This window comes from Sitophilus oryzae, unplaced genomic scaffold (genome assembly GCF_002938485.1).
Source record: "Sitophilus oryzae breed Bouriz unplaced genomic scaffold, Soryzae_2.0 scaffold_467_pilon_pilon, whole genome shotgun sequence".
Taxonomy (NCBI): Eukaryota; Metazoa; Arthropoda; class Insecta; order Coleoptera; family Curculionidae; genus Sitophilus; species Sitophilus oryzae.
This window is the reverse complement of record NW_022147048.1, coordinates 2,377,599-2,391,499: the sequence shown is the minus strand read 5'-3', so window position 1 is coordinate 2,391,499 and position 13,901 is coordinate 2,377,599. Positions and strand designations below refer to the sequence as shown.

Sequence of the window (13,901 nt, the reverse complement as noted above, 5' to 3'; positions counted from 1 at the left end):
TACCAAATAAATACAAAATATCAAATTTGTATTTTTTTAAATGGAAAGCCCTGTATATTATTACACTTTTAGTTTCTACGATTAAAATAAAGGTAAATTTGATTAAGATTTATTACACTTGCAGCTTCATATTTTAATAATAATTGTTAATAAACAAGCATTGCAGCTTCATATTTTCTAGACCACTTCATATCATCTTTAATAAATCCCTAAAAACAGGAATTTTTCCCATCTCTTGGAAATCAAGCTTCATTACCCCTATACTGAAATCTGGTGATAATTCCCAGGTTAGTAATTACAGGCCTATTAGCATTTTGAGTTGTATTCCCAAAGTATTTGAGAGTCTGGTATGTGACTACCTGTCTGCTTGTTTGAAAAATTGCTTTATAGACCAACAATTTGGATTTCTGCCACATCGCTCCACTGAGCTTAACTTGCTCACATATACTGATTTTCTCTTGGATTCATTGGAAGAAGGGTCCAACATCCATGCCATATACACAGATTTCACAAAGGCATTCGATAGGGTGAACCACAAAATCCTTATTAAGAAGTTGCAGCATTTTGGAATCCAGGGACAACTTTTGGTATGGTTGGCCTCATACCTGAACACTCACAATTTGCGCTCTACTCTGAACACGCACAAATTGCGCTCTATCCGTGAGCGCAAATTGTGCGTGTTCAGAGCTTCCAGTCTAATCAAAATTAGAGTTCCATCTAGTGTTCCACAAGGTTCACATCTAGGGCCTCTACTCTTCAATATCTATGTGAATGACATTGCCTCCTGCTTTCAACATGCATTTCACAACTTCAATCTGATCTAGATCACCTGTCAAAGTGGTGCAACCGTAATGGAATGGAACTTAACACAAACAAGTGTCAATTAATGATCTTCAGCCGTAGAAGAAATCCCATACATCACATCTAGGACCCCTTATTGATGATATGCCCTTAATGGAACTCGAAAACATATTTTTCCAGCAAGGGGACGCACCGCCTCTGAACGCTGAAGTTATCAGCAAATTTTTGCAGCCAATTTCAAGAATAATTGGATAGCTAACCAAGATCCCAGCCGTTGGCCGTCGAGGCCGCCTGACTTAGTGCCCATGGATCTAATCCTATGGATATATTTGCGGGAGAATAAAGGTTCCTTATTCTTGCGTATAATCTAGACAAGAATTAGAAATACTTAGCAGTTATGAGAGGGTATCTTTCACCCCCACCGAGTTAATGAATTCCGCGAGAAATGTTCAAAAACTGCCCGGTCTGTCCATAACAGAAGACTGTCGATAAGTCAAACACCTGTAGCAAAATCTCATGTCTTTGTTTGCTATTTATTTTTATTGTTATTAGATATAGTTTAAATGTGTTGATGTTGGTTAAAATTGTTTTAAAATGTTATAAATTGTTATAGAATTCTGCGGCTCTCATAGCAAATATTATTTTCGTTTTAATTGATGCTCACAGCTAGATTTTTTTTGCATTACAGCCGGTGCCGTTCAAAGCCTACTTATTTAAAGCGGGCGAATTTTTATATACTCTATATCTCGAAAAGGAATCGAGCAAAATATCAAGTGTGTTATATTTTTGGAAAGGTAATTTTAAATTCTTTTCAATAAATTAAAAATATACAGGGTGTCACGTATAAAAAATCAAATTTTCTGTTGATAATTCTTAAACTATTAATTTTAAAAAAATTATACTTAAACCATTAAATTCTACGTAAAAAGGTGCTTTGGAAGTGTTTTCATAAAAATACAAAATTTTCCATAGCAAAAAAGTTACAGCGATTTGTTAGAAATGCATATTTTTGAAAAACACCCCGTAACTCCGAAACGGTAACAGATATCGATATGCGGTTTTCACCACCATGTTTTTGACAAAAATTGAGCTCCAGACACCGATATTAGTTTTTGTCTATCTCCTATAGAAAAGGGTGTTTCCATTTAAAAGCGTCGAATTTGATCCACCCTGTACATCCATATTTATAAATATAGGTATGGGAGTATAATATATTTTAAGAATTGATCAAGGTTCTTTATTTAAAAATGTATACTAAAGAAATATATCAAACAAGAAATCTTGAAATCTAGACGAAACGGAATCTTAGAATGGCTGTAATAATAAAGTTAATATAGCTTATTGATTAAAACAGCGGAAATATTGTGTTGTTGGAGACATCGTAGCATTATACAGAGACTGGCATGAAAGTTATCGACTTGGATTAAAAATACAATGTTTTTAAAAATTGCAATACAGACATAGTCACAAATATAAACTTATACAGGGTGGCGCACATCATTCGCCTCGGTTGATTATACGAAAACGGAAAGATCTAGAAACAAAATATTTTATGGGTATATGCGGGGAGGCAATGTGCACAATTTAAAATTATTTTGAAATATACAAGGTGTTTCAGAACTAAGATCCATACCAAAGTTATATTTTTTCTTATGGAACACCCGGTATTTTATTTCATTTTTGGATTCTTGTACCCAAAAAAAGGCAATTATTATAAGGGTTAAATATGTTTAAAATCTTTGGTTTTTGAGATATTGTTTAAAGATATTTAAATTTGCATGCTATAATAGAATTGATTATTAACACCCTGTACATTATTTTTCAGAATAAATTCTTATGCTGAGTTTAAAGGTAAAGAAATAAACTTTACTGAAACATGTTATTGCTTCCTTAAATTTATACAGGGGTGTTAAAAATTGCTGATCTATTTTAAGTATATATTTTATATAAAAACTTCGTTATTTCAAATCCATCACTCTGTATTTTTTAAAATAAACCGAAGCAGATTCAAATACTCTTTCAAACTATATTAGGGTTTCCTATACCTATCTCTTTGATATTATCCAAAGAGGACTCCGTATCACTGAGAGATGGTGCAGAACTGTCGGGCTGAGTATCAACTCAGACAAAACCGCGATAGTGCCATTCACCAGAAAGCGAAGTCTGAAAAACTTGAAAAGAATCCAACTAGATGGAAAGGAAATACTGCCAACACAGGAAGTTAAATACCTGGGAATAACCCTGGACAGTAAACTCCTGTGGAACAGGCATATTAAGAACACCAGCAAAGCCATAAAGGCTCTCATGATATGCAGAAGACTGGCCGGAAATAGATGGGCCTGCTCCCCTAACATTTTGCGCTGGTTGTATACCATGATAGTAAGACCCATGATTACTTATGGAGCAGTGGCCTGGTACACAAAACTAGAGCAACGGACGGCAAGGCTAAACCTATGCAAAGTCCAGAGACTAGCATGCGTTTGCATCATAGGAGCCATGAGAACCTGTCCAACAGCAGCAATGGAGGTCATTCTAGATCTAACCCCACTGCACATTGTCATTGGTAGATATGCCAGTGCGACAATGATTAGAATGGTCACTAACGGAATTAGTACTGGGAGAATTGTCAGTTCAGGGGCGTGGAACACCCTCATAAAGGAAATACCACTCCTGCAACTCCCAGTGGACGATATGCCAAGAACGTACAGCTTTGAGAAACATCTCAATGTAGTATTGAGCAATAAAAAGGATTGGAAGAGCGAAACGCTTGCCCAGCAGTTAAAAGACCATACCATAACTTGGTATACTGATGCTTCCAAAACCAATACGGGAACAGGGATCGGAGTGTTTGGGCCGAGAGCTAAATACTCCGAACCAATGGGCACTTACCCTAGTATCCTACAGGCAGAAATCTACGCTATCGAAAGATGCGTACAACTTATCTTAGATAGGAACTATCGGAAACAAGAAATAGCCATCTTGTCTGATAGTCAAGCAGCGTTAAAAGCGATCAACTCAGTATCAATCAATTCGAAATTGGTCAAAGGATGCATAGAGAAGCTGAATAAATTAGGCAAAGAAAACAAAGTCCTCCTACTCTGGGTGCCTGCTCACCAAGGGATAGAAGGCAATGAAAAAGCAAATAATCTAGCTAGGAAAGGAGCGAACACTCCACTAACTGGACCAGAACCGTTAAAATAATAATAGATGAATAAGTTTGGTTGTGTGTAGCAGTGTGTGTTTAAAATAAAATAAACTAGTAAAAGAATGTCATTATATTTATTCATTTTAAACTTTACGAGTACAAATTGCATGTACCTGTACTTAAATTTAATATACCTAGTACATAAAATATGAATGAAAGGATATAATAGAAACAGAGAAGATTGATTCTAATCCAATGGAGGATGACAATAATATAATTTATTAGGTAAATATATAATATATTTTTTTATAAATAAATACAATAATTGTTTTATCACAATGATAGTGTAAATACTACAAACACGGTCGTTCAAAAAGTTAAAAGCAATTTTAAACAACTCTTATTTTGTTTATAATTCAATAAAGTTAATTATTTGCCTAGGAGAAGAATATTCCTATTTACTACTAACATAAAAGAACAGTTTTTATTTAGACAACTAAATAAGGCAAACTTTTTGAACTACAGTGCGTTACTAAAACAAAAACAGCCTATACAGGGTGTCAAAACAATAGTGTACTTCGGTGGCTAATTCTTTCCGAAGAAGTTACAGCTCTCGAAAAAGGGAAAATAAAAATAATATACCTACTTTGTTAATTTTTAGCAACAGTTGAAACCCGTTTTTCTTGTTTTCGATGAAATTACTGTATATACAGGGTGTTTCAAAACAAATGCGAAAAACTTCAGGGGGTGATTCCTTGTTCAAAATAAAGGGTAGTTTGTGATCTTCATAAACGTTGGGTCAAAAGTCAACCATTAGGGAGATATCGCGGTACAAAGATGGCGGAAAAATAATGTTTTTATTTTTTATCTTGAAAACGAAAAGAGATAGACTAATGAAATTTTATGGAAGCATTGCTGTTATGAAAACACCCTTTCTGGTAATTTTTTCACTTTTTTAAAATGAGTGGAAGGGGTTGAAATAAACTACCCCTATCATTCTTGTTAACGAAATTTAAAGAAAAATCTTATCAAACACATGCAAAAAAATTAATTTCGACAGTTTAGTTTGTTTAGAAACTTTTTATCTCTTGTATTTTTTTTTGATAAAACTCACCGATTTGAAATTAAAAAATAAAATGTAAAGCATTACATGTCAGGGCAAAAAACATTTTCTGATAAAGAATCTAGTGGGCTGCTGTAATTTTTTTAGGAAAAAATCTAGTCGGCCGCTGTTACTTTTTAGGATGTTTCTAATATTATTATATTTGACATTACTCTACCGCAATACGTTATTATCTAGATGATTATTATTATCGTTATTTTCTTTCTAAGATTCTTAATCTAAAAATGTGTTTTGTCCTGACATGTGAAGATTTACATTTTATTTTTTAATTTCAAATCGGTGAGTTTTATCAAAGAAACACAAGAGATAAAAAAGTTTCTAAACAAACTAAACTATCCAAATTAATTTTTTTGCATGTGTTTGATAAGATTTTTCTTTAAATTTCGTTAACAAGAATGATAAGGGTAGTTTATTTCAACCCCTTCCACTCATTTTAAAAAAGTGAAAAAATTACCAGAGGGTGTTTTCATAACAGTAATGCTTCCATAAAATTTCATTAATCTATCTCTTTTCGTTTTCAAGATAAAAAATAAAAACATTATTTTTCCGCCATCTTTGTACCGCGATATCTCCCTAATGGTTGACTTTTGACCCAACGTTTATAAAGCAAACTCCCCTTTATTTTGAACAAGGAATCACCCCCTGAAGTTTTTCGCATTTGTTTTGAAACACCCTGTATAAGGATTAAAGAAGTACCACCAATAGGAACAGGGCTGTTCAAATTTGAAGAAAAACGGTTTACCAATGTTCTTAAAAATAAACAAAGTATGTTATTTTTATTTACCATTTTGGGGGCTGTAACTTATTCGGGAAGCATTTTAGGGCATATGTTCAAAGAACTTTTTGATTAATTTTTATCTGTTGAATCATCCCTCGAAGTTAGTTACACTGGTTTTTAATACCCTGTATAGGGTGATTCACGTCGATATGGTATGTTTGACGTTTATGGACACTAACAAACTTCTTTACTTTGTGTTTTTTTTTCTTAAATTTAACTCAAATTAGCTTGTTTTGGTTTAAACCTTTTTTGTCGCAATTCTTTTGTTTTGCTTAATATTAATACGAATTTGATTGCTTTGGTTTCAACGTTTTCATTCATGATTGACATTTTTATTAATATTTCGCTAGAATCCTTTCAAGAATAAACATGAATTTCCGCAAGAAATTTCTTGTGTATTTATGTTAAAAGTGAAAAACAAAAGAAAGTTTAAAATATAAAACAGAAACGTGCATTTATATTTCAGTTATTCTAAAGTTAACACAACTTTATTTCAAGATAAAAAATAATGAAATATTTTTTTTTCAAGAAGTTTTTTTTTGTTTATGTATAGAAAAATGTTTAAAATGTAAAGTAGGTATAATGTTTTCATTAGTGAATGCAATCCCGCAAATGCGGGATCCCTCTGAGATTCCGCGGGATCAAAGTTGCGGGATTTACCGTGCGGGATCTGCGGGATCGACACATTATTACTGGGTAACCGAATCGATCTCAATCAAGATGAAACCGCTTCGTTCCGGGCCGATGCGTCGGCGCTCGGAACCCGGGGGATTCCCCTTACGGCTTGGCCATTAAAAATAAGTGAAACAAACAGGTTAGTTGTTAGATTTCTTTCTGACGTATGTGAGTAAGTGAAGAAAAGCGTTTAACCAGTACTTGTGGACAATTTCGTCAAATAAACTGCCGGACATAATTATCGGGACAAGCAAAATTTTAGGGTAAATTTAAAGTTGAATATCTCTTGAACTAAAAAGATTTTGGGATGCGGTTTGGACCAGGTTTTAAATGCACCTATTGTGGTTTTCCGAAATATATTTAGTGAATTCTCGTATACAGGGTGTTTTATAAGAGTGTGAAAATTTGGTTAAGAATCTTTTTTACCGCAAATTTACAATTTTTAAAAAATCGAAATTTTTACCAATTACGACTAATCTGTATTGAAATTAGAAAAAACAATTTTTATTTTTTTTTGTTTTAAGGAAAATACGATGTTTTTTTCGAAAAATATGCATTTTTAGTTATACGTATAGTCCTAAATGGTACAAAAAGCTTTGTACATTTCGCACATACCAAAAAATTATTGATATAGAGTGTGTCTAAAAGCAGATAACTAACAAGTTAAAAAAAACTTCAACATCAGAATAATATATTTATTTATAAAATAAGTAGATAAATTATAAAAATTATAATAAAATTTAAGTTTATTTAATATTAAATATATTTTTTGAAGACTCTGTATACATCGGTCCAAATTTCTGTACAGCTAGTTTAAGATACACGCTATATCAATATATTGTGGGCCTATGCAAAAAATACAATGCCTTTTGTACCATTTAGGACCAAATCTATGACTATTGTTTACAGTCCCGCAATTTTGCGGATCCGCAGGATTGATTGCTTTAATCCCGCGGGTTTGCGGGATTGAGATTTTGGAGCGGGATTGCATTCCCTGGTTTTCATGTAACTGATTTCACATATTCTAAAGTCGGAAAAAAGAAAATGAATGAACTTTTAATGATTTTGTGTTTGGGGAGGCTTCTACATACTGAATTTTTGTTTCTTTGTTTAAGTAATTTCAGCTAAAAAAGTCACCAGAGGTGTATACTAGAAAAATTATAAGAAACGAAAGTAGTTTTTAGAATGTAATACCCATATTTATTAATTTAATAATTAATACCCATTTTATTAAATTTAAAATACTAATGATACTCTACAAAAAAAATTCTATCACCGGTTACCCATAAACATCTAACCTACGATTGCCGTAAATCACCCTGTATATTTAACAATTTTTATATTACCTTTAATAAAAATTATTAAATCCAATTATTGGTGGTGGTTATGTCTAGCTAAACGATTTTTTATGATTCTCGAATCAAATAAAAATCCAGCCAGTTCGTGTTAGGTAGACATAGTGTGAAGAGGAATAACACCGACAAATAAGACAAAATACACTTGATATAATAATGCCGCTTACATTTTACTTTAGAAATATTCTTACATTTCGCTAATTTCCTTTCCTTCCGATTGTTGTTGCATAAGATTTCGCAGATAATTCAAGAGCAAACGCTCGTTACGAGAATCCAACGGCAATCGTCTCTGCATCAGTTCGTGGGAATAATTGGGACGCTGCTGGTTGCCATGGGCGTACGCCACGGACAGGGGCGCTCTTCCGAATCGCATAAAATTCGAGTTCCTGCCAAAGCGTAGGTAGTTTTCGTGACGCTTCAGGTTTTCCGGTGGGGAAGTCGCTCGTTTGGCACGTTTTTTCTTGTCCTCGTTCGTGCTGCGGCCGAACCGTAGAAAGCTACTCTTGTCTCTGGTGGAACGCTGCTGGGGATCGCTGCTAAAACTGAAAATACAACGTGTTTCATAAAGCCTGTGCCACTTTTCGGGGGGAAATTCCCCACGTAGAAATAATGTTTATTTTTCAAATCAATATAGGTCCGATTCTGCTTTGTTTCGGCTAAACTAATAATTCAAAACAATTCAAACATAACCTAAAATAAAACGCATGCCCATTTAAGCAATTTTTGAACGTTATTTAGAATTAGCGCTTGGTGTAATTGATCCGCAAATTACGTCAGGCGGTACCGTTATTAGCGGGTGTTGCGTTAAAAATTGACTCGCGCATATCGTAACCATGATAAGGTACGCGTAAATACTGCATGACGCTATTCGGTTTTCCCATATCTCTCTATATTTTATTTTAAGTCTATGATCGTAACCATCATAAGGTACGCGTAAATACTGCATGACGCTATTCGGTTTTCCGATATCTCTAATAACTGTGCCGGTCAGGCGCTGTGCACAATTTTAGAGGCCATAAGTGGGCGTGCTATGTGCGCAAACTAGTCACCTAACTAGTGCCCGATTCCGAAAATTGGAACCACGAAAACAATAAAGAAAAAACAAAGTTTATAATCTGTATAATCTGTGATAATACTATCATGCCACTGAGCTATAGAAATTAAGAAAAAAATCAAAGTTTGCGAGTATTTTAAACGGAAAATCTTCACATGCCTTGGGCGAGTACCTACTTAATATTAACATTAAGAGCTCAAATTTTCAGAGATTTTTTTTATACGAGCCCTAACAACTATATGTTGGGACAAGGTAATATTTTGGAATTATTGCCCTGGTTTTTCAAAACTGAAAAATATATGTTTAATTTTTTAAATATAAACATAGCCATATATCCTAAACAACTTGACAATATTTTCATGAATTTGTAAATCAATCCATATTTACAGTAGCGGATTTTGTTCATAAAAGGTCAAATTTGCTGACAACTAAATATTGGGACAAGTATTTTTAAATAATTAATATCATCATAGGCGGCATTGCTATAAACGTCACAAATGTCGCAAACTGTTTACTTCAGCATTGTAAGTGACTCGATACTTTAAGTAGTGAGATTTACTGTAGAAAAGCTACAAATCAAAAACTACGCGAAATTATCATTCGTCAATACAGTACGGGAAAAACAATTCAAAAAATTTCTGATGATTTAAGTATTCCAAAAACCACGCTCTTTAATATAATAAAAAAAATACGGCGAATCTGCCAACGTAGACGTTAGAGGTAAAATTTCGGGAAGGCTAAAAGTTGTATCTCAAAGAGATTTACGAAATTTAGTAAAAATTTGCAAGTCTGCGAGAAGAAGTACTCTTCGCGAAGTAACAGTTAAATGGAATACTGTAACTGGTTTAAATATATCAAGAGAATGTTGCCGAAAATATATCCACAAATGCGGTCTGGGGTTTTACAAGGTAAACTTTATTTTGTGTGGATAATCAATTACCTGAAGATTATTGATACAAATTCTTATTTAGGCCAAAGAAAAACCGCTATTGACAGAAATTCAAAAGAAAAATTGCTACAATTGGGCAAAATCTAATTATCGTGGACGCAAAATGATTGGAATAAGGTCATATTTAGCGATGAGTATAAATTTGATGTTTGCGTTGGAGATCATCGAAAACGAATAATACGAAATAAAGCAGAAGTCTTTCATAAAGATTGCTTAAAGAGGGTTGTTAAATTTCCTAAGGGGATTATGGTTTGGGGTTGCATGTGAGCAAGAGGTTTGGGCAAATTAAATTTTATAGATGGCACTGTTAACGCCCAAAGATATCAACATATACTTGAGACCTCACTTTTGCCTAGTGCTCAAGAATTGCTTCCAAACGAAGACTATATTTTCCAACAAGATGGAGCATCGTGCCATTCAGCAAAATCAACTAAAAATTGGTTCGATAACAATAATATAAAAGTTCTATCCCATCCTGCAAGTAGTCCGGACCTCAATGTTATAGAAATTGTGTGGCATAAAATGAAGCAATATTTAAGAAACCACCCTCAACAAACAATTTTTGATTTGCGGGCAAAACTGCAGGAAATTTGGGATAATTGTTCTCCTCAAATGTGCCAATCTTTGGTAAATACAATGCCATTAAGAGTTCAGGCAGTTGTTAAGGCGAAAGGTGATGTAACTCCGTATTAAACAAATTTCTTGTTGTGCTGTCCCAATATATAGTTGTCAGCAAATTTGGCTTGATTTTGGCAAAATAAGCTATTATCAAAAGTGATTTGTTTGCAAAGTTATAAAAATATAGTAAAATTGTCTAGATCATATTGTAATGTTTGAATTTAGAACAATAAACAAAATAAATTGAGTCGTTTTAACAAATTACTATTTTTTATTGCAAAAAAGACTTTGTCCCAACATATAGTTGTTAGGGCTCGTAGTATTTCCAACAAATTTTCAGTATGATAACGGAAAAACAAATAATCGCCAAAAAAAGCACCCACAAAATAATTAAGGGCTTGGATAGTGAATTTTGGGAAAAGTTTGGAAATGTCTCGAGAACCATTAGTCGTAGCAATTTTTACCAGGAGGTATTTTTTCGTAAAATTGGCGGAAATATATATTTTCAGTAGTTTTATACAGGTGCGGACAAAAAGTAGTTACTATTTAAACCAGTTAAAGAATATGTAGGTAGCACCCCTAACAAGTAGAAGTCATATTGACATCAATATCAAATTTCTCATATCAAAATACTGCCTAACCTAATCAATTTTCATCCATATGACAAGTTCAGAAATTATTTGGAAAAGTTGAAATAAAAATGAAGTATTTTAGGACATATAGAATAGGCAGTCGATATAAATATTCGATTACAATTCTAGCCCAGTCAAATTAGAAAAATCAGTGGAAAAAAAACCACAATTTTGAAAATGGTTTTAAATGATTTCTCTAGACTTGGGCTGATATGTGTCAAAAGTCTCCCAAGACAGACAATGAGCTCGAGGAGAGGGGTTAAATGTCACTTTTATGACTTTTTAGCTCACATCTCAGTCTTTTGACCTGTGTTCTACAACTTTTTTATGTAAAGGAGTTTACGTAAGAAACGTCTGCGCAGAATTTCATACAGTACATCTGCTAGATCTGTGTCTATGAAAGGAATGCGGACAAAAAACATTTAAATAAACAGCAATATATTTTATACGTCGATTTGACGAGTGCGTCACCGCAATTCGCTCCGCCCACTCATTTTATTGGCTACTTACAAATTTGTTGATTTTTTATTGATGGGACGCGTCGTCTATTTTTTTACGAAAAACATCGAGAGAATATCGTTTCCCCTCTCACGGATACCCCGTAGCTACAGAACGGACAGACGTACTGTACTTCTATAACCGATTTTAATAAATGTTTGTTCCAATTTTTATCCCTTATTTATTAGGGGATGAATGTCCAAAATTCGCTTCTGAGTACTCACTTTCATCACTTAAGAGACCTCTGTGAAATTAGTCAAGAAAGATAAGAATTGGCTATAATTCAGTAATTTTGTGAAAAAAAACATATTATAGCTTATATCACTGAAAAGCTTAAAATATGGCGCTTTTTATGAAGTCATGGCCAACTATGGTTTCCATTTAAAAAAACACATGTTTGTGTCGCATGTCAAAAATGACAGGTTTTAGAAAAAATCGGAGAACACAAACTCATTAGGGATGTGGTTATCTACAACTTTTATCTGAAAACTTTTTGTCTAAAATGGATTATAATGGAATTAGGGACAGTTTTTAAAATAGCCAAAATTTGTTTTTTTCGAAATATCTAGTAAGCCGTGAACTTTTTCAAAAATCTAAAAGGCGTATATTTATGACCCCACAAAACTGCAATTCTTTCCCCATTTAACCGACTCGCTATCTCCAGTAGTTTTCGAGATACCCATAGAGAACATCGTAGGAAGCTCACCCTGTATATAAAGCGTTTTTCGGTAGATGTCTTAGTTTCCGAGATATGAGCAAAAAAGTGAAAAAATTGATATTTAATCCTCCCACTCCTCGAGTTCATCGTCTATCTTCGGGGACTTTTGACACATATCAGGCCAAGTCTAGAGGAATCGTTTAAAACCATTTTCAAAATGTTTCCACCGATGCACAGTGCTTCGAACATATGGCTCTAGAGGACAAAAATCCAAAACTTCTCTTTTATTGTAAGCAATTTATTCAAACTAGGTTTATTTGACACAAATGATGAGTACTCTCATTGTACTAAATGATGATGTTCTTAGTCCCACGTTTATGAAAAAAAAATCTTATAAATAATAATAATTGTTTTAGGTTATAACGAGTGCGACACGAGCGATAGATAGGTTGTCTCTGTCGTAACGGTCGTTCCCTGACGACTCTGCCGAGAAACACAACACTGTCTTTCGTTTCTCAAGTACACCTGAACTCTCCGTATCATAGCCGGGTAATTTTTTTATTTTAATGAAGCTATAATTAAATTAAAAAATATATCGTATTTAAACTTTTTATTTTTATTAAGATTTAGACAGGTTTTTTTAAATAAAAGTTTAGAAAAAAACGTTTTAGAGTCCAAAAGGATAAAAATTATAAAATACACGTTATAGAAGAAATTTATAATCGAAATTACGTATTTGAAATTAATAACAAATTATTAATTTTAGTCAAACATTTACAACCCCTAATATTAATCAAAACAGGATCTATTCCAATAGATATAATAGAATCGGCGATAGGAGAGAAAAAAAATAATATATGATTGTTGTAATTTTTTTCTGGTTAAGTTATGTCTTATGTAATTTAGAGAAAATATAAATCCAATCCATTAAAGCAAGGAAAGGTGATTGGAAGTGGATAAAATGAAAACTACATTTATTTAACTCGGTACTGTCTTTATTTTACCGGGTGCGTCCCAAAATGGCTCATCCCCCATAATTTTTTTTATATTTTCAAATAAAAAAACAGGATTTAGTATGTTAGTATATGACATAAATTAGGATTGATTGCGCATTCAATTGTTTTTGGTCACTTCCTGTTTCACCGGAAATGTCTATAACTTTTAATTTTTAAACGGCACCCTCGGTATATTTCTACTTTATTCGATAGAAAATGACACTCTGGATAGAATGACATATCATATGTCAACTTTTGACATTTTCGCATATGGTTTAATTGTAATTGTAACACGCGGTTCATAACGACAATTTGACCCGAAATACCAAGCGTGTGGTATCAATATATCATAAAAAAATGCTTTTTCCAAATATGCTAATGAGTCACCCTTATTCCATTTAAGAAAATTGATATATGTATGATTAAAAATACGATTTGTACATCTTTTAACCGGCCTAGAAAAGACACGAAACCCATTAGACGATCAAAACTATTTTTCCAAGGCTCCTTGATTAAAACTTAGTGTTTTTAACAACACTATGGCACCCTGGATTGAAATTTAAAATACGATTTGTTTTTAAGCGACAATGTCAAAAGTTGACATATGATATGTTATTCTA

General features: G+C 33.2%; 1 protein-coding gene across 1 annotated transcript in view; it reads right to left on the bottom strand.

The window, feature by feature from the left end:
* Positions 1 to 7,476: 7,476 nt before the first annotated feature.
* LOC115886112 (FMRFamide-related peptides) overlaps positions 7,477 to 13,901 on the bottom strand; it is a 61,464-nt gene continuing 55,039 nt past the window's right edge. Inside the window, exon 3 of the mRNA XM_030905176.1 lies at positions 7,477 to 8,419. Within this exon, the coding sequence (XP_030761036.1) occupies positions 8,065 to 8,419 (355 nt within the window). The 3' untranslated portion in view covers positions 7,477 to 8,064. The remainder of the gene's footprint in view (positions 8,420 to 13,901) is intronic.